This window comes from Podarcis melisellensis (assembly GCF_964234715.1).
Source record: "Podarcis melisellensis genome assembly, chromosome: 5".
NCBI lineage: Eukaryota > Metazoa > Chordata > Lepidosauria > Squamata > Lacertidae > Podarcis > Podarcis melisellensis.
Genome location: NC_138537.1, coordinates 33495709 through 33516078, shown reverse-complemented (window position 1 = coordinate 33516078; position 20370 = coordinate 33495709). Strand labels below are relative to the sequence as shown.

The window sequence follows — 20370 nt, the reverse complement described above, 5'->3', positions numbered from 1 at the left end:
ACAGTTGGCCTGTTTTGATTAACAGAAATACAGAGAATTTGTCATATCGAGTAGTTTTGTGGGTACAAGGCTTAGTAATCAAAACATTAAAAGGGAAACTACATTTTAAAAGACATTTATTACAAGGCATGGTCTTCATGTGACAAGAGCTTGGCATAGTATCTAAGGAGTTCTACACAACAGAAATAGATACTGCAATGCGTTTCACAGGTCTAACCCTACTTACTTGATCCAGCTTGCATTTAAAAACCAAGCTTCTTTCCACCATGAAAACTGCAGTAAATGAAGTTTAGGGAAAGAAATTTGTAAGAAATTTGGTCATTAAAAAAAAAAATCAGTCAGACATCTCTTCATCCAAATTAATATCGGTAGTATCAATATCCTCCAGGTCTAAGTTATCCAAGTCTTCATCCAGCTCCAATAATGCCTGTGGCAGGAAGTACATAGAAGAAAATGGCTTACTAAATACCATGCATCTATCATTGCTAAAGAACTACTTACTGGGAACTACTTATTTTATTTCTGCAAGTTGAAATACTCCAACTACAGTGGTGCCTCGCAAGACGAAAATAATCCGTTCCGCGAGTCTCTTCATCTAGCGGTTTTTTCGTCTTGCGATGCAACCCTATTAGCGGCTTAGAAAAAGGGGGGGAAAGCGAAAAAAAATTGCAAGACATTTTCGTCTTGTGAAGCAAGCCCATAGGGAAATTCGTCTTGTGAAGCGCATCGAAAAACGGCAAACCCTTTCGTCTAGCGGGTTTTTCGTCTTGCGGGGCACCACTGTACTGCTTTAGTGTGATACTGGACTATCCTGCTACCACCATCCTAAACAACTATAGGCCTGCTATATATATTTGCTTATTATAAAACACAGCCCCAAAATTTGGGTATAATAAGCAATTCTGATTTAAACCAATGTACAATCTGTATGTTGAAGGAAGAGGATGAATAACTTGTTTCTGACTTCATAAAGAATTGTGAAACCTAGAACACTTATCCAAACAGGGCCACTACACTCTGAGCAATGGTGATTAAGGAAGTTTTAGAGGCTGTATAATGGGACCATATGTACATTAATATCTAAAATATTACACATTCCACAAGCAGAAGCAAGTTTACTTAGGCAGTAGAGATGAGGATGGGGCAGGGTTTGTTACAGTACAGCAAGTCAACAGCAAGATTAAAACGAGGCTATTGGCAAGATTGGTTTTATCAAAGATATCCTGTATTCTGTTAGGATAGTCACGATCTCTGTGACACATTGACAATGAGCTGCATCTGAATAAGGACTTCCTTGAGAAGTAGGTTTGCGTGCTGATAGAACTACTTTAAGGTTGTATCCACTGCTGTCACATATGTGAATGGACTTCTGCTCGCACAATGGGACTTCACTGTCTCCTACACACTTTCAATCTGCTTCAGGACTCTGGAGCAGAAATGGGGGAGGAGGAGAGGAATGCAAGTCCTGTGGCACAACTGGAAACCTACTTGTGCAACACTGGATTCTGTCCTAAAGAACCAAAACCTAACAAGCTGAATGGAAGAATTCAAGTTTTTCTGCAGCTAGGTTCAAGCCTGAAACCTATGGCTTTAGATGACAAGATAAGGGGCAATATCCAACACTAGTCATACTCTGGGCATGACTTAAGTCCACTGACTTCAATGGATCTACTGGGAATATGACTAATCTTGGATATCATAAATACCTATCTTGCTGGAAAGCGTTAGGGAACGTTCAGTTTTTCAGTCCAACCTGATCATGGTGAATAAACACATTAGGGATATATGGGAGACAGTTGAAGGAAGCATTCTTTTTAGCACACACTGCAAACAAGCTTCATGTGCCCAAGTTAAGATCACCCATCCTAAACAAAATCTGATTGCAGCCAAGAGCATGCAGTAAGAATGTACTGTGATGTACTGATCAGAAATGTAAACAACTACTAAGTTTCTATATTAAATTAAGAGGAAATCAATCCAATGGCAAACTTTCCTAAAGAGATCAGATTAACATTTAGCCACACTCTGGTGAAATTGTTATTTTCTCAAGAGCTCTCAAGTACAAATCTGATCTCAAAGAAAAATGTAACATAGGAAAGTGAGCAAAGTGGGGGAAATTGCAGAATGGAGTTAGCTTGTCACTGAATTGTTTTATGCAAAATGGAAATGTAATGGTAGAATTCTAGATTGTCTCACTCCCCAAATGATCTGCATTTAATGTTCGTACATTGCAAAAGTAACTAAACCAAGCTTAACCTCATGTGCCAGTTTATTACATGGAGGGAGATTTGCTATCACCAGTCTTGAATCTAAAGCTCTGCTGACTTACTCTTATTCTGTATAGCCTGTAGAAAGTCTAATTTTGAAACTTCCAATGACAGTTTGGAACAAGAGAAATAAGGATTGCTCCTGGGATTAGAACCTTCCCAGCTTTAGGATTTTTCATGGTGCACTTGAGCTTTTACCTTTTCATCTTTTATTGTTTCAATTGGGTCCTTCCCTGCAACCGGAGGCACTATCACAGGCTTAGGAACTAGTTCTTCCTCTTCTGAATCCTTATGACGAAAAAGGAAACATTTAAATATTTGATAATGCTCATATAAGGAAAAACTGGATCCCGTTCTTAGGTTGCATAACCCAAAGAAACGGATTCAGCAAGAAAGCATGTAATACTAGCCCTACACAAAAGCAAATTCGAGAGAAGGCAACATATGGAAAGACTATGTACCATTTTATTCCATTAAGACAGTGTTCCTACAATCTTACCTATTGCCCTTAGAACTCCTGATCTAATTGACACTCGCCCTGTTCAGATGACATACCAAATAATGACCTGGTTGTGACAAAAATAAACTCTAGTGAGCTACCCATCTTTCTAACACACACTCAATAGGGAAGGAAGCTTAAAATGTCTGGTTATATTTAAACAGGTACAGCTTTGCCCTAACCACAGTTAACATACCAGGATCTCAAAGCTAGTTTCAGATCCTGGTTTATTTGAATTAACTATGGTTGGAACTAACCACAGTTGCACATAGTTAGATGTAAGGGAAAACTGCAAAATGTTCAAAACTGATCAAAAGCTTTAAACTTCTATCAGGTTGTTGGAGCAGAGCATTCAAGCCTGATAATTCTCATTAGAGGAAACTATAGTTTATTGTGACGTGAACCAGGTCTCTCATTCCTGGAATGTGCAACATTTGCTCGACATTCCTTTCTTACTACCCTTCCTTCTCACTTGCTCTCAAAATTTAGTCTAGAAGGACAATCTTCTTAGATGTTGTGAAGTATATGTGGATGGCCTCATAAAGCGATAAATAATAAAAAGAAAACTAAGAATTTTGGAGCTGTTGCTCAGGGCTATTTCAAAGTGCTGAAAGCAACTGTGATGGGAAGAAATGCAGCAATGTTCAGGCAGACAACCAATTTATTCAGACACAGAAATCAGGAAAACTGACAGCAACATAATTATCTGCATGTATCTAAGTGCCAATGCTATCCATAACGGTTTCTATATTAAGGTAACATGGTATGAAAAGAACACAATTACAGAGCAATTGCTTATCACCAAAGTAAATGTAAAATATAAATAGGACGGGCAATCTAAATGGCTCAGTTTTGTTCTTTTAACACAGTCCATAAAAAGCCACAGTCTACACTGTAGAAGTAAGGATTTTGAACATTTAGTGGAGATAACTCTTACTCCAGAATTTCATTACCACTGACCTGCAATGCTTCCCCTATTTTGGGTGTGAAACCTTTAGCTTCTTCCAGTATGTTTCGCTCTTCATTTGGCTACCAAAGACAGAGAATATATCATGTGAGTAGAAACTTTTGTTGACACTAAATAATTCTCAAGGTCGCACCAGATTCTATATGAAACTGTTCATAACTTGTATCTACTTACAGTGACTAGGGGATATTTATTGGCTGGCCGCAAATCAGTTTGTGTTGTCTTGATGTATTCTTCAGCAACAAAAGCTTCCTTTAATCCAGGGAACAAGTTTTCATATTCTGTGGGATCGGCGAGCGATTCTGCAGCTTTCTGGTTGACTTTAGAGAGATTTTCTCTCCATAGTTTTACAACCCTATCGATGGAACAGATGGTCACTGCAAGCAACTCCATCATAAGCAAAATGTTTTTTACAAAACACACACTAACACTTCAAAGTTACCTTGAAACTTGGCTTGGCAAATATGTTCGTGCTAGGAAAGCAGCTTCAGGCAAGCGTCCGGTTTTAATCAACAGCTCAAGACAACTGTCAAGCCTACAATGGTACATTTAAAGAAAGTCACATTTTCATTTGTTTGGGTTTGGTTAAATAAAGCAAATAAAGCAAAAATAGAAGTAAAATCTAGTTTTTAAAATGTACCCATTACTGGAGTATAACACAAATGTGACAATAGTAATAATCAGAGGATTATGCTAATAGCAAACCATCGTGTTCAACGTTACTGGCAATGTGGTTTTAAAGGCTAATGAATGTCTAATGCCCTGATCTTATGAAGCAACTACATAGGATCAGGCATAAAGCTGCTAAGGTTACTTAGAAGAAACAGGTTGTTCTCTTATACCATCTTGGCTGTGAGTCCTGGAAGACCTGCTCCCTGCCTTGCAGGCCTTTTTCCACCTGGACTGGGAGGGCAAGACCCTGACTGACTCCAAGTACAAAAACTGAGGCTCTTGAATAGATTCTTGGACTGGGGTACTGTTTAGGGGCTTGGGGGTGTTGCTGTTATTTATATTGATTTTATCTTTGTTTTAGATTACAATTTATGTTGGGAAACAGTTTGATTTGTTTGTGTACCTTTTGATGTTTTATTTATTTTTTATGATTACTTTTGTTACATTTGTAATTATGTATTTTTTCATGTTGTAAGCTGCCTTGAGCATGGTTTTAACTATGGAAAAGTGGCATACAAATAAAATGATGTATGTAGGTCTTATACTGGCACTGGCAAGCAGCTTTTGATGCCAGACATACTCCCTGGGCCTCTTCGTGGTATATAGTTGTGTTATAAACAATGCAGGAAACATAATTAACACCACTGTTACCTCCTGTAGACCATTCTTCGATTTCCCTCAAATCTAAGACAACCAAAACTAATATATTGAGAGTATACAGGACTTTTGCATAGAGAGGTTCTATTGCATAGACAATGGATAAATTCTGGATTTTCTTTTTAAACAGCTTTCAATGTTGGATCCTGCACGCATGCACTTTTTTACCTTCCATCTTCGTCTTCCCTCATAAGTGAATCCATTCCCTTGCACCCACACCCTTTCCCATGTCCATTTAAGTCATAATCCATTTTATTGTCTTTCCAATACTGGCTCTCTCAAAATTAAAGGATTTCATTGACCTTCTTTCCCTATTGGTTTCCATCCCCCTTCCTCTGTTTCAGGTACTTATTAATAACTTTTTATAAATAATAATAATAATTTTTAAACTGCCCACTCACTACTGCCATTGGTTCCTGGTTTCTTCTGATCAGCTGCTAACTCAGACAGTTAGCCTTTGGCTGCTCTGCAGAATGACCAGAGGTCAGATCTTTTGTCAGTCAACACAACTCAGCTGTCTGAGCCAGCGGCAGCAGAAAAAGATTACCACTGCTGAGTGATTCAGAAAGCACTGTAAATCTGGCAAAGAATAACTAATGCCAAAGCAATTTGGGGGCAGTTCTCTGTAGGAACAAGTCAAGTGCAACAGTAGGAAACCACATCAGCAAAATAAAATGATGATGATGATGATGATATCACCGTCAAAAATTTGCCAAGGGTGTGTGTGCATTCAGTTTGGGGATTAGCCACCCCCAGTATAGATGAGAGATTATTTGTTACTTACTTTCCTTGCAGGAAGTAGCTCATAAATGCGACATTGTTCTTCCCATCTTTTTCTGCCCCTTCGGCCAGCTTGTTCACCATGCTGGTATTTCCTGAAGCTGTGGCCAACAGCAGTAAGCCACCGTAGTCTTGCGCATGGTGCAGGCACTCTTGGGCAAGGCCAAACTGGCATTTACTGATAGCAAGCTCAGCCAGCTGCTTCCACTTCTGCTCAGACTGCGTAAACAGAGAGCAATTCCACATCAGCCACGTTTGACATTGTTCTGAAGCCTATTCATACTAAATTTAGCCCAGTTTGGTTTTTTATCTCAGCTTTCTCATCTATAGTTCCTCACTTGCAGTGAATGTTTCATTCAAAGCACATGGTCATGCCTTAAGAGAAGATACTTATTGCACTATTTTGACACCCAAGAACTATGGGTATGCCTCTTCTAAAAATGAACTCTTGGTTAGCCCACAGAAAACTTCTCACTGCCTCAGTATTTTCAAACTATGCTCTGTAAACCAAAAACTATGAACCTGGGTAGATCTTGAGACTATCCTAGACATGTGGACTATCTTATACCACTGAAACATCATTCGAGCAATCTAGTCAAGATACTCCAGATAAGCAGCAAGACAGAAAATATATTTTAAAAAACACTTGAATTAAGCTGCTTGCTGCTGTCAAAATCTGGGGAAAGCTATCTTGCTCTCACTTCAGCATGACAGACAGAGATCATGTCAAATAATCTTGTTTAATGCTTTACAATAATATAAAAATCAGGAATTCTAGAACTTCAGTGGGCAATCAATATTTTGCACAGATTCCATTAAATTCAGTTCAGCCTTGACACTCAACAACCAGGTTGACTTTGCACCTGTATGTTGGCATCCATTTGTCTCGAGAGACAATGGAAGAATGCACCTTCGAGGATAAAGTCAAACCACTGGAGAGTTACAGCACCTGCTGTGGCTGCAGAGACTGATACAGGAGAGACATGTTTTATTGCAGGTGGGGCAGGTGTAGGTATTCCGTTTTGCTGCTACAGGTGGACCTTTATAGCCAAAACATTTTTCATAAGAGACTATTCTTCTACATCTTAACATGGCCATTGGTAATTCCTCCTTTGTTTCTAAAATGGTGTCGGCATACCTCTGCTTCCACTGCAAGCTGATATGCAATCTTAAGTTCACCAAGCTGAAGAGCAAGCTCAAAGCGGTGTTCTGGGTCTGTAGATACTGCGAGTGCTTGCTGTTTGAAGCCCTGAATATTATAGTAAAAAAAGACATTAGTGAAGGAATCTTCTTAGCAAACCACAGCAAAAAGTGATACACAAATACATCTCCCTTTTTATACAAGCCCAAAAACACACACCATGATTATTTACTTTGTATTTAAGAGCATTTAAGTGCCTAATAGATATGTCCACCCCTGCCAAATTAAATTTGCAGCCATTTCCAATTCCAGTATTTTAATCTGTATTTGTTGACCGAAGATTAATTTGATAGAATGTGACAAATGTTTTCACCTGCTTCTCAAGGAAGTGTGCAACTCTGGTCCTCTGTTCCTTTGGAATTGTGGGAAGAACTTTGTCAGCCATACTGAAGTCTCTCCTCATCACGGCAGTTTGATACTCTAGCACCGAGACTAGCAAGGAGTAACTCACTATGTTCAGTTCTTTGTCACCAAGGTAAAGTCTGTTGTCTTTGGGGATATATCCAAGTAAATACATTGTCCTTTAAGGAAAGGGGGTGGGAGAGAGAGATTGCATTCATTAGAATAACTTCAGTCCGAGAAATCATCCGGCAGAGCAATCCTAATGTGGAGCAACAAACAGCGGCAGTTGAACCACCACATCCCAAGCTCCACTGGCTCCACTGGCTGGGGAAGATGGTGGTGGGCTGGTTCTTCAGTATATTTAGTGCATCAGATCCTGGCTGGTGTAGCAGAGAGGCACAAGGACCCAACTGGGATGCTTTGCTTTCCACTGCTGATGGAACAACAGCTGACAGCAGCTTTCTACTAGCATGGGCAATAGCAATGGTCTTATAACCCCCAGCACTCCTGTTGGCCAGAAGAGAGCCATTAACACACCATCCTAACCTGCACTCCTCTGGCCATCAACATCACAGTCCTGAAGATTGCACGCTGAATTATCAGGAAATTATGTAATTCACTTGATATGCTAAGCATAGTGAGTCTCTATCAAACTGAGTATGCTGAGGTACAGAAACTCCAGATCAGTGAGGAGACCAACCCCACCTCAAAGGAATTTTATTTCTGAAACTCTTCCATTTCCTTAAGTAGTAACACACTGGAAATAACAGCAGTGACGGATAGGAAGAATTTATGGCTTAGCACAAGTATAGAGAAACTTTGGCCCTCCAGATGTTGCTGAACTACAACTCCTATCATCCCTGGCCATTGACCGTGCTTGCCAGGGCTGCTAGGAGTTGTAGTTCAACAATGTCTAGAGGGACACATAGCTTAGTATGTGATCTTAAAGTTTAGCCCACACCTGACTTAGTGCCATATCTAAAAGACAAAATAATCTTCAAGAAACAGGTTACATGGGCAACACAAAAGCTATGCTGCTGGAGCATCCCACAGTCAGATTTACACTCTAAATAGCTTCTTGCTTAAGGACCACATTTCTGCCCATCACTGGGCACAGTAATTATTTCTTGCCACAGAACTCTGCTCAATGTGCATTGAACTATCAAAGAAGTAGAACATGCTACACTTAATAGCAATAATTTCATATTTTACTTTGCCAAACCTTTATTAGGTGCTACAAATATAGGCCTTCATAAAACCTCCATATAGAAAATTTTAAAATATATGCAAATAAACAGGTAATTTCATATCAATTAGAACTATATCTGATGAATAGCTGAACACTCACCGGTCCAAATGTGCAATGGTGACGATTTCTCCTCCAACATAGTAGTTCAGTCTGTTCACAGAACTGGTATAAATAAAACAGTCGCCTACCCATAACCCCGTTTTCACAATCTCTTGAATTTCACCAAGGACCTGGAGGAACAAAGGTGTTTAGGCTTAGGACAATCTTGTTTACTAAACTCTCCATAGGCACTGGGTCCATTAAAAGAGTTTAGTTATATAAATGGGTCAACTCCATAGGCTTGTTGATGAAGAGTCCCACCACCCTTCTGAGTAATACCCCTCCCCACCTTCTCACTATATAGAAGGGTCTGGAAACTTCTGTTTCAGTGTATCTGAAGAAGTGTGCATGCACACGAAAGCTCATACCAAGAACTAACTTAGTTGGTCTTTAAGGTGCTACTGGAAGGATTTTTTTTATATATATTAATGGAAGTTCAGCTTAAAATATAAATCCACCAAAAAACCCTCTTCTACTACACCACAGATAAGATTAACAGAAGTTCAAATTCCCTATTCACCACAGTTCCCTTAGTAGTGGGATATGGTACAAGAAGTTCCATGTGACATATATGTACAAAGTAGCCTAATGATCTTTTAAAATCCAAAAGACCAAAGCTCATTCACTAACTTTGTTGTCAACAAAATATTCTGAACCAGGAATGTGACCTTCCAGCTATTTTTGGATTCCAAACTCCCATTAAGTTTAGCCAGCATGGCCAAAGGTCAGAATGACAGGAGCTGGGGTCCAACAACACCTGGAGGGCCACAGGATCCCCAACCCTGCTCTATACAGATCAAGACAGCTGTACGATTCTTATTTACATGAAGCCTTATTAACATATTAATATGGTTCCCTTGCTGCTGATGTTTAGGAGAACAATTAAATTGTTTCTTTTTCAATGAGGCTTTAGAGACCTCATAAGTATTTAGGCTGCTATCATGTTATATTGTATTATATTGTCTATTGTACATCATTTTACACTGTTTTTATTTTTATTGTATACCACTTTGATTTCCTTAAAGAAAACAGGATCTAAATGATTTAAAATGACTGTGTGTGCCCTAAAGCTAATTTTCCAAGTCAATCCATTTTGTCAATTTCCACATTCTCCTAATATCACATGGCTAGTCTGTTAGTTGACAGCAGTATAAATGGTTTAAAAGACAGAATCAGATCCAAAAAGCCTATTAATCAATAAGTGTAGTTACCTCAAAGGCATCTTCAATGCCATCTTCAGTGACTCCCTCATGTGTCTCTTGGGCTGTTGCAACTTTTTCAGAAAGGTACTTCAGAATGAAGAAAGATTCTTCAGTGGCTATGCAGACGAGCTCACCAGAATCAGACCAAAAAATCTACATCAAAACAATGCAATAACCTTTAAGGTTTGGGCTCTGATTAGAAGACAAATTAAGCCTATTGTGGCACCAAAAGAGATAGAGCACACTAGTTCTGTTTTAAGACTCTGAAAGTTTCAGAATTAACAGCAGCTGACCTTGCAAGGTAAGCTTTAATTAATCAGCAAGTTGCAATTGGAACAAAACTCACATGTTTGGGCTGGATTTCAATTCGGCGTATCAATTCTGTATTTTCCCAGTCGTAAAATGCCAGGCCATTGACAGATCGGACACCCAGCAAGAAACCACCGTAGATACCTTCAGGGGACACAAGCAGAAGAAATTAGAAGCTTTCTGGACAGTGTTTAAAACTAGCTAAGATGGGTACAGAAGATAAAATGCATAACGTGCCTTCTGCTCCAAAGTCAGGTTTAAAAGACTTCTTCTCTTTGAAGTTTTTAAATATCTTGACACTGCTGTTGCTTTCCCTGATTGCATACCTGCACACAAACAAAAGATTTCAGTAGAACCAAGCTCTTATTCGGCAAGATTAACAAACAAGGCCAGGAGCAGTCAATACTAGGCACACTGGCCATATAGATCCTGCCAATGTTCTCTTGCAGACTTGTATAGACAGGTTATTCCCCTTTTGCCAAAACAGCTGTGAAAGGACGGCTGGAATAAGGCTTAAATTAACTGGATGCAGTCCACAGGCCATGTGTCCTTGCCTCCAACTAGGCCATAAACTGAACTGGGATGCAGCCACTACAAAAACTGTTGGTTGCACATTTTAGATTTCATACTGAATTTTTTTAAAAAACAACAGCAGACTAAAAGAGCTATGCAAAGACAATTGCTGTTCATAGTCCAAAACAAAGCGTCATAATATTAAACAAAATGTTAAGATTAAACAAAGGACTTACTCTGAAGAATCATGTGCCCATGCAAACTCTTGAGCAGAACCAAAACTTTTGTTTCTCAGTGCCATAGCTGTGTAAATGATGTATTCACCATCCCCACACACTACTACAAACCTGTAAGGTAGTAAAAACAAAAGAAATGTAAATTACAGTATGCAAGGAAGGTTTGTGTAAGACTTGTAAAACTCAGAAAAGCATGATCAGAAAGATACACACATACAATGTTTCTGGTCCTAAACAGAATTTAAAATTAACGAACGGGTTTAAGTTTTTATCTTCAGAAAAAGAAATCCCTTACCGCCCATTAGGATTGTGCTGAATAGTCTGAGGATATATTTCACAGCTGCCCATATCTTTCACAGCAAGTGGCAGTCTCTCTCCGTCTTTGATTTCAGCATCCCCCATTGCTTTCAGATTAGCTTGCTGAATTTCTGAATGCTTAGCCCAAATTATCTTGCCATTAGCATCCATTGACATGGCTGGCTCTTCACGGCCAAGCTAGCAAGGAAGGAAGCATGAGGAGAGTAGATGTATACAATAGTCAATGTAACTAATAAACCAATTTGCTTAAAAACCTTTTGACATTGACAACCAACAGTTAAGTCTCCAATGCAGTATTACAAATAAGAGTGGTGTCCTCTGTACTGACCCCAATTATTTAATAAAAACGTGCCAAGTAATTATTCTACTAGTGGACATCTAACAGAGTTAAATATTTTCTAAGGCACATACCTTAACAATGATGCTACCTTCATCATATCCCAGAGCCACATTATTTGATCCTCTCAGGCTTGCCACACACCACACCCTTTCCATGCCATAATTCAGAGTACTTTCCAAACGGTAAGTGCTTGAATGCCAAATCCGAACAGTTCCTATGCAGTGGCAGAGTTATTGCATTCAGCATTACTTAGATACTTCAAAGGGGGGGGGAGGAACCCAACCCCCAATCATGATCATTAATACACTGTTTCATACTCTGTGCAAAACTGGGTTACATAAAGAACAAAGAATAAAACTATAAAATAAAATGCAACAAATACCTAAACTGCACAAATTGCCTAAATGCATAAAGGAGCAGAATCATAATGAAATAAAAGAAGGAAAGCATCATCAAAAACTTTTCTGAAGATTTATGTTTCCATTGTCCACAGAAAGGCAAGTAGCTATTGGGCCAGGTGATTCCACATGCGTGGTGCCATACCTGAAAAAGCTCTCTATCCTGTTCTCCCCTGCAGGAGAACACAGCAGGGTAGAACCAGCACCTTGAACTGGACCCAGAAACAAACGGATACTCAATAAAACTTGCACAACTGCCCTCTCCAGGTGTTTGTAACCTGTGTACAATACATTGGGGGCGGGGGCACAGGAGCTGTGGGGACGAGAACAATAGATCCACCGCCCCTCAGTCTTCTGTTGCCTTCGATGAGTTGGAAGGGGGCATATTCTGGAGCGGGAAGGCTCCCTTGTACCTGTGGAGGCTCCCTGCACGTTTTACAACTGTGTAGATAACCATCACGTGTGCAGGAGGTTCCCTGCTTCAGATAACTGTCCTCCAATTTGTGGAGGGCATCAAAAATGATGAGGGGGCGTGTGGTTCTAGCAGCACCCCCTTTTTCATTTAAATAACTTACAAATGCCTGAACCTAACTATCATCATAGTTACTGCTGTCCCAATTAGAAGTAACTGCTGCATTTTGAACCATCTGTAGCTTCTGTACATTTTTTCAAGGCAGTCTAACAAGCGATACATTAGAGGGACATTGCCATAGCATGAATGACTGTGGCCAGGTCTGCCTTCTCCAGTCTTTTTATAAAAGGTAAGTATTTTCCAATCAGAGTATTAAGCATTTGCTTATCACTTCTCAGACATTTCTAACTGAGAAGAATTTAAATCTGCACAATAGAAATATCTCTCATGGAACAATTCTACCCTTCTTGCATTTCATATTTATTTATTTGTAATTATACCCCCTTTAAGCCTTTCTGCTTATTAAAACTCACAGCCTCTAGGTATATTTCACTTTTGTTTACAATGCTCCTCCAATAAAGGAGCTGTAAATGAAAACAGTTCACAAAGAAACCCATTAACAAGCCTACACTTTGGCTCTGCAACGCATCTATACAAACTAAAGCAGGACTATTTCTAATCGTCTCAAGTAATTTGTAAGCATCTGAAAGAAAAAAATGCTCATGTCAAGCTTTGGTGAGATGTTAAGTTCTCACTGCTACAGAAAACCCCCATAAGGAAATAAACTGGCACTCTAAAAAGAATTGAGAAATGGTTGACTTTACCATCTTCAGAGCCTGTGATGATGATGGGAAGCTCAGGGTGGAAACTAACGCAGGACACATTTTGTGCGTGACCCTCAAGAGTTTGCACACATGTTTTATTCTGCAAAGGGAAAAAAGAAATGAAGCTGTGGATACAAAGACTTGATAGCACTCTTTAACATATGATAAATGTTATAAACTATAAAACTGAATGACAGTTACAAAGTACCTAACTAGACCTTTCTGATGATGATGACAACTTTATTACTTATATGCCACCCATCTAACTGGGTTGCCCCAGCCACTCTGAGTGGCTTCCAGCAAAATATAATAATCTTCAACTGAAAACGGCCTATGAAAAAAATATTCATATACCTGATTTAAAAAACACAAAACCATAACATTTTTGCTTTTTCAATATTATGCAAATAAATGGTATAGGAACAGTAGGACACAACATACCTGATAGTCCCAGATCTTTACTAGGCGGTCATCTGCTCCAGAAATTAGGTACGGCTTATCACCTCCACTGTAGTAATCAATGCAATTTACGCCTTTCTCATGGCCTTCCAAAGTGAAGTTGGGTGATGAAGAACCAAGCTGCCACACCTTGCAAGAATATGAAAATGATTGGTGACTGGGTCTAATGAAACCCAGGAAGCCCTTTTCAAACTTTCACATATCACTATTGGCTAATTTCATGTGTTTAGAACAGAAGACAAAGGGAGCGGTATAATTAGAAGCCTGTGTTAAATCCTGGGGCATATTTTGTCCCATCCGAATTCTGTGTGATGACATTTACCCCTATGATAAGAAGATCAAAAGGTAAACCCAGGGATCACACTATTTTGAGCACAATCTACACTACAAGTGTATCATGTGCACCAACCTTTGTATTGGATGCATACTGGTGCGGATAAATTTAAAAAATCTTCCCAGAGTATTAAAATGACTCAAAATACAGTTTATGCTATATCCTCCAAGCAGCTGTTAAGCACCTACAATACAGTGGTACCTCGGGTTACATACGCTTCAGACTCTCCTAATCCAGAAATAGTACCTTGGGTTAAGAACTTTGCTTCAGGATGAGAACAGAAATCGTGCTCTGGCGGCGCAGTGGCAGCAGGAGGCCCCATTAGCTAATGTGGTGCTTCAGGTTAAGAACAGTTTCAGGTTAAGAACGGATCTCCGAAACGAATTAAGTACTTAACCCAAGGTACCACTGTATAAGAAGAGTGTTTCACTTTAAATTTAAAATTCTGATTTTCAAGTAAGAAATCACTCTACCTTGATTGTTCTGTCCAAGGAGGCACTAGCAAACTGATTATTATCCTTAGGATTTATGACAATCTGCATCACATAATGAGTGTGCCCTTCAAACACTTGAGAACAGGACCATTTTTTATCCCAGTCCCACAGCTTAATAAGCATGTCATCTAGGAGAGAGAGAAAAAATATCTTCCATTATGCACTTCATAAGCACCAAAGGGAAAGAAAAATAGTGATAACCTAATACTATTTTTCTTTTGTTTCCCTGAACATCTACCTGAAGAGTTCAATATGGCTGAAAAGCTTATCTTTACAAAATCACTTTTCAAGAGTCTACTCATTCTAGTGATATCAAATTTACAGTAACCTGTTTAGCAGTCCCACTCTCCTCTTTAATATGAAATATGCCAGCGGGACTGCATCATGCCTAAGTGCCAGTGATCTGACAGCGCTCCCTTCCTCTTTTTCCTAGACATAACCTGGCAGAGGGTGTTTCTCTCTGATCCTACCTGGCCCCCCAAAAAGATTCACAGCTAAGCCCCCTCCCCAAACTACTGTTATATTCAGATGTGCCATAGGAAAGCATGCACTGTTTCTCTTTCAGATACTGAGTTGCTGCTGTTTGGTCAAGTTTTATTCTTAATCAAATACGTCTATGACATATTCTTTCTAGAGCATGGATGGGAAATCTGTGGCCCACCAGATGTTGTTGAGGTGCAAGTCCCATCATGGCTTACCTTTGGTCATGCTAGCTGGGGTTGATGGGAGTTGAAGGCAAGCAAAATGTAGAGGGCCCCAGTTTTGCATTCCCATAATGAGAGTTTTATGATGCATAGATATGCATCATCATCATTATCAGCAGCAGCATACATTTAAATTCTTTGAGGTTTGACTACATCCTACCACAGTGAACTGGATAACTGAATACAGATGCTTGAGAACCATAAATACTTATGTTTTGTAAGAAGAAACTGGGTTTATGTTAAAATGGGACTAGCATATAATGCAAAGATCTGGGGAACTTAAGATATAAAACAACATAAATAGGAAGACTATGAGACAATAAGCCAGCTAATATGGATCTAGTTCTAATCAGGGATGACTAACCTGTGGCCATCCAGATGCTGCAGAATTACAACTCCCAATAGCCACAACCAGCACGGACAACAGTTGTGCAATTATAACTTGGCAACATCTGGAAGGCTAATGTTTTGCCAACCCTGTTTTATAGCTTCCGGTAGGATTCTGCAGCAATCTTGTTACAAGTTCTGAAGTCGCTAAAATATTTGCTACTTCAAGGAGGTCCGCAGCTTATTTTCTTACAGAATTCTAAAGATGCTGCTAAAATAGAATAACTCATTAAAATAACATTTAGTAATAAAATTAAACTCTTACCACTGCTAGTTAGAATGAAAGGTTGTGTAGGATGCACAGCAATGCAGCGGATATAATCAGAGTGTGCTTCAAACATGTGAACCCTTTCCAAAGTGTTGTAGTTGAAAACCCGAATTTGCATGTCATCCTATGAGAAAAACCCAATAAAAATCAGCTTCTCTATAAATGAAAACTGAATTTCCATTTCCAAATAAAGGATTGTATCTAATGCTGCCATTCTGCTTGTGTAACAGACTTCTATTTGTGCAATAGAGCTTTCCCTTCTCTCCTCTGTGTCCCACCCATGCACTCTCAAAACCTGCTCCAAAGAGTTGGGGGACTCTCTAGAGCAGATTGCGGAGAAGTGCAGGAACAGAAGGGAAGTCCCACTGTGTGAATGGAACACAACTCACAACTTTATTGGTTTTGATCTTGATTTGTTTTTATTAAACTTGTTTCTAAGCTTCCCTCATACAGAAAGATACATTTTAAAAAATAAAAGGTAACGTCTAGCATCACTTTGCATATCTTTTAGTGCAGAGATGGGAAAACAACTGGTCCTGCAGCTGTTGCTAAACTACAGTTCTCATCATGCATGACCACTAGTCATCCTGGCTGGGCCTGATGGGAGCTGAAGCCCAACATTTGGAAGGCTGCAGATTCACCACCTCTGCTTTAGTGTACTGTATACCTATATTTTTGCTAATATAGCCCCTTATACCACACTGTATCTCTCTTAAAAATCATCAACCAGCCTCAGTCCATAAGGTTCCTCTGCAATTAAATTTGCAATTCAGAATTTCTTACCACTTAAATATCCTTCTTTTCAAAAAGCAAACCTCTAATTGATTAGTAGCTTCAAGGTTCCAAAATAAACAACAAAACATTCTTAGTGAAAGAAGATAACTTACAGCTCCTGTAACAACCCAGTTTTTTCTTGCCACAAATTTAGATGCTCTCACTGGTAGGTCACATACTTCAAAAGTCTTCACTAATGTCTGAAAACAAAGTTTACATTTTATGTTAACTTTTATTCATGAAAAAACACTTTTTAGAAATCTCTTTAGCTATTTCAGATAGCTGTTTTTCAACTGTCGTAACACGATGGACAATATTCTAGAAACATAAATAAGTTACAAAAGTTACATAAATAAGTTACAAAATGTTTCAAACACTTCATAAATTTAATATTCTTAGGAAAATAAATACACCACACAGTTCAATGGTCTTAATGTGATACCACAATCCCAATCAGATTCAGAGGACCCTGTGACTTCATAAAACACAAGTAGTCCTGATCACAAATCTCCCCAATCTCATTTAATTGGGCCCTAATATCAATAATCATTTTACAACTTTTCACTGAACATATTTTATATCACACATTACCTGTGTTTCATGGTTCCAAACACAGACGCTACCATTGTAAAGGCTAGCCAACATCCATGGCTCTGTGGGATGCAAGTCCACACTCTTCACTCGATCAGATCGAGCTGTTAGCTTACGCTTTATGTCAAGTCGAAGAGGCTAAATAGCAGAAGAATATAATGAGGCTGTTACAAACACATACAATAGCTGGTTAAATATATTTATACTGAAAGAAAACTGGACAGGACCTAAACAGCCAGTCATATTTACATAAGTGGTTCACACTAGCCTGACTGCAATAAACCTATTCATTCATTCATTCATTCATTCATACCCTTACAGACTGTTCTCTGGAATGGCCCAAAGATTTAGTTTACCCAGGCCATGCTAAAATCAGCAACAGCTGTAAGCTTAATTATTGTGAAAAATAACACACATTCATCATATATCTAGCCCTAGGCTAAGAATTTTGACAATGTGAGAGGATTTCAGATATGACAGAACAGTTTGGGACGAAATTATACTGCTACAATATTCACAAAAAGTGCACTGCCCCTTTTTGGCAAGTGTAATAGAAGTACTAGGTAGGATTTTTTAAAAAACAACTGATGCCCCATTAGTATATATACAAACATCCAGGAAAACTCACAGGTCACCTACAAAGCACACTGCATGAATTTGACTCCAGGCTCTTCCAGTTAAAAGCATATAAATCAGCCGTAAGCAAACTCGGCCCTCCAGATGTTTTGGGACTACAACTCCCATCATCCCTAGCTAACAGGACCAGTGGTCAGACATGGTGGGAATTGTAGTCTCAAAACATCTGGAGGGTCGAGTTTCCTTATGCCTGATATAAATCAAGCTGCTGCTAGTAAAAGTTGGCAGTATTGGGCTAAATGGACCACAGATCTGTCTCTATAACTGGCATTTTTATTATACTGCTTCGATCAAATCTCACACTCTCTTGGATACATCTTAGCTAACCTATTTATACAATTCATAAAACCCAGAAATGTGTAAGCTTACTTTCACCCTCCATAAGCCCCAGCCAGCAAGGCTAACAGGATGATGGGAGTTGCAGCAGAACATCTGGAGGGCCACGGATTGGGAAAGACTGTTGTAGACAATGCACTTCCATTTCAGCAGGCATGAAACGGGACACTACATACAGGAAGCAACTGTGCCAATACCCTAACCACATGCCTGGCCATCGGGCTACTATCCATATCGCAGAGCCCTCAGTTTAAGATATGTACACAGGATAAATAAGAGTGTGAATTACAGTGGTACCTTGGGTTACATATGCTTCAGGTTACAGACTCCGCTAACCCAGAAATATTACCTTGGGTTAAGAACTTTGCTTCAGGATGAGAACACAAATCGCACAGCGACGGTACAGTGGCAGCGGGAGGCCCCATTAGCTAAAGTGGTGCTTCAGGTTAAGAACAGTTTCAGGTTAAGAACAGTTTCAGGTTAAGAACAGACCTCCAGAACGAATTAAGTTCTTAACCTGAGGTACCACTGTACTTAATTCGTTCTGGAGGAACGCGATTTCTGTTCTTAACCCGAGGTACTATTTCTGGGTTAGCGGAGTCTGTAACCTGAAGCGTATGTAACCCAAGGTACTACTGTACAGCAATGCTTGCAGGCAGTGCTTTTTTCTGGGGGGACGCAGGGGTACGTATACCCCTAAACATTTTGTGAATCAAAGTTTGGCCTCATTGAGGGGCAGTATTTCAATATGCCCCTAAACATATCCTAAACAGGGTAGGAAAATGAGAGTATCCCTAAACATTTTTTGAAGAAGAAGAAGAAGAAGAAGAAGAAGAAGAAGAAGAAGAAGAAGGGAAAAGCACTGGTTGCCTGCCTTTCACACAGTGGTGGCCAGGAGAATTTGCCATTTTCAACTGAGCAAATGCTTTCATCGAACCATCAACCATCACTCGGACCCCACCCCCAATATCTCTTCCATCACCACCAGTCCAGACGCTACTTGTGAATGTAAGAAGCACTGGAACAAAGGGAGCCTACGCACAACCATGAGCTCCAAAGGGGAGCTGGCTGTGAACTTTGCGCTGCACAACACGAAAGATGCAGGCAGTTTGATAGAGGTAAATCCGCTTCAGGAGAGGCAGCAATAGTACAGGTACCACCTTCCCCGCCCCCCACCTCATAATCAAAGCAGGCAGAAACCAGCAGGTGAGCCTTCTCCTGTCAAGGCGCCTCCATGCCGAGAAACACTTCACCTGCCGGATTTCTGCCTGCTTAAAAAGACTGGGGATCCTTGGCCCCGCCTGGCAGGCCTCTCTCTCCCCGGTTCCAGCAGCGCCTGCTCCTCCCCACCCACCAAGCCCACTTCCCTAGGAGACACAGCCGGCCTCCTGCCTTCGGGCCCCGCTGCCGTCGCCCCCTCCTCGCCCAGCTCACCATGGCTCTGGCTCGCGCAGTCCGGGCTGCGGCCACCGACGCTCCTCGTCTCCCTCACAGCCCAATTCACCGACGTGGAGCTTCCGGCTGCGGCGGTTCCCGCGAGAAGCGGGGGAACAACGCGAGAGCACGAGCCCTTCCGCCTAGTCGCCTCTATTTCGGCCAATGGGTGGAGCGGAAGGGAATGTTCATAGAGGTAGCAAAAAAGGTTAGAGTGACCGCGTATGTCTAGACACACACAGATACGGAGAGACTTATCCGCTTTCCATGGGCGCTGTTCGAATGGGGGGGGGGAGCACGCGCGTTTCTACCTCCCGTGAATATTAAGTGGACAATTCGACTTCCCAGTAGCTGTGAATAGGATTGCTCTGTTAAGGGGAGCCTCGCTGAATTTAGCGAAGTGGGATAGCTCAGTCGGTAGAGCATGAGGCTCTTTATCTCAGGGTTGTGGGTTTGAGTCCAACTCTAAGTGAAAGATTCCGGCATTGCAGGAGGTTGGACTAGATGATCCTCGTGGTTCCTTCTGAAATATACTCGGAGTCGAGTGTGGATTTCATGCTCTTTATTTAGCTCATGGTAGTGAGGAATGAAAGTTCTCCCAAAATATCTGCTTTATATACACTATTTAGGGATGTGGGTGGCGCTGTGGTTTAACCACAGAGCCTAGG

General features: G+C 40.3%; 1 protein-coding gene across 1 annotated transcript; it reads right to left on the bottom strand.

Moving 5' to 3' along the window:
- Positions 1-99: 99 nt before the first annotated feature.
- Positions 100-19826, bottom strand: COPB2 (COPI coat complex subunit beta 2). Its single transcript, XM_081910374.1, has 22 exons — positions 19703-19826; positions 17297-17434; positions 16819-16905; positions 15929-16055; positions 14552-14700; positions 13727-13873; positions 13286-13385; positions 11723-11865; positions 11289-11488; positions 10994-11104; positions 10482-10570; positions 10282-10388; positions 9945-10088; positions 8734-8864; positions 7357-7564; positions 6981-7091; positions 5847-6061; positions 4176-4268; positions 3908-4088; positions 3727-3795; positions 2466-2555; positions 100-427 (listed from the first exon to the last, which is right to left on the bottom strand). Exons 1-22 carry the CDS (start codon positions 19703-19705, stop codon positions 335-337), a joined length of 2736 nt encoding a protein of 911 aa, XP_081766500.1. The 5' UTR covers positions 19706-19826; the 3' UTR covers positions 100-334.
- Between the last annotated feature and the right edge of the window lie 544 nt (positions 19827-20370).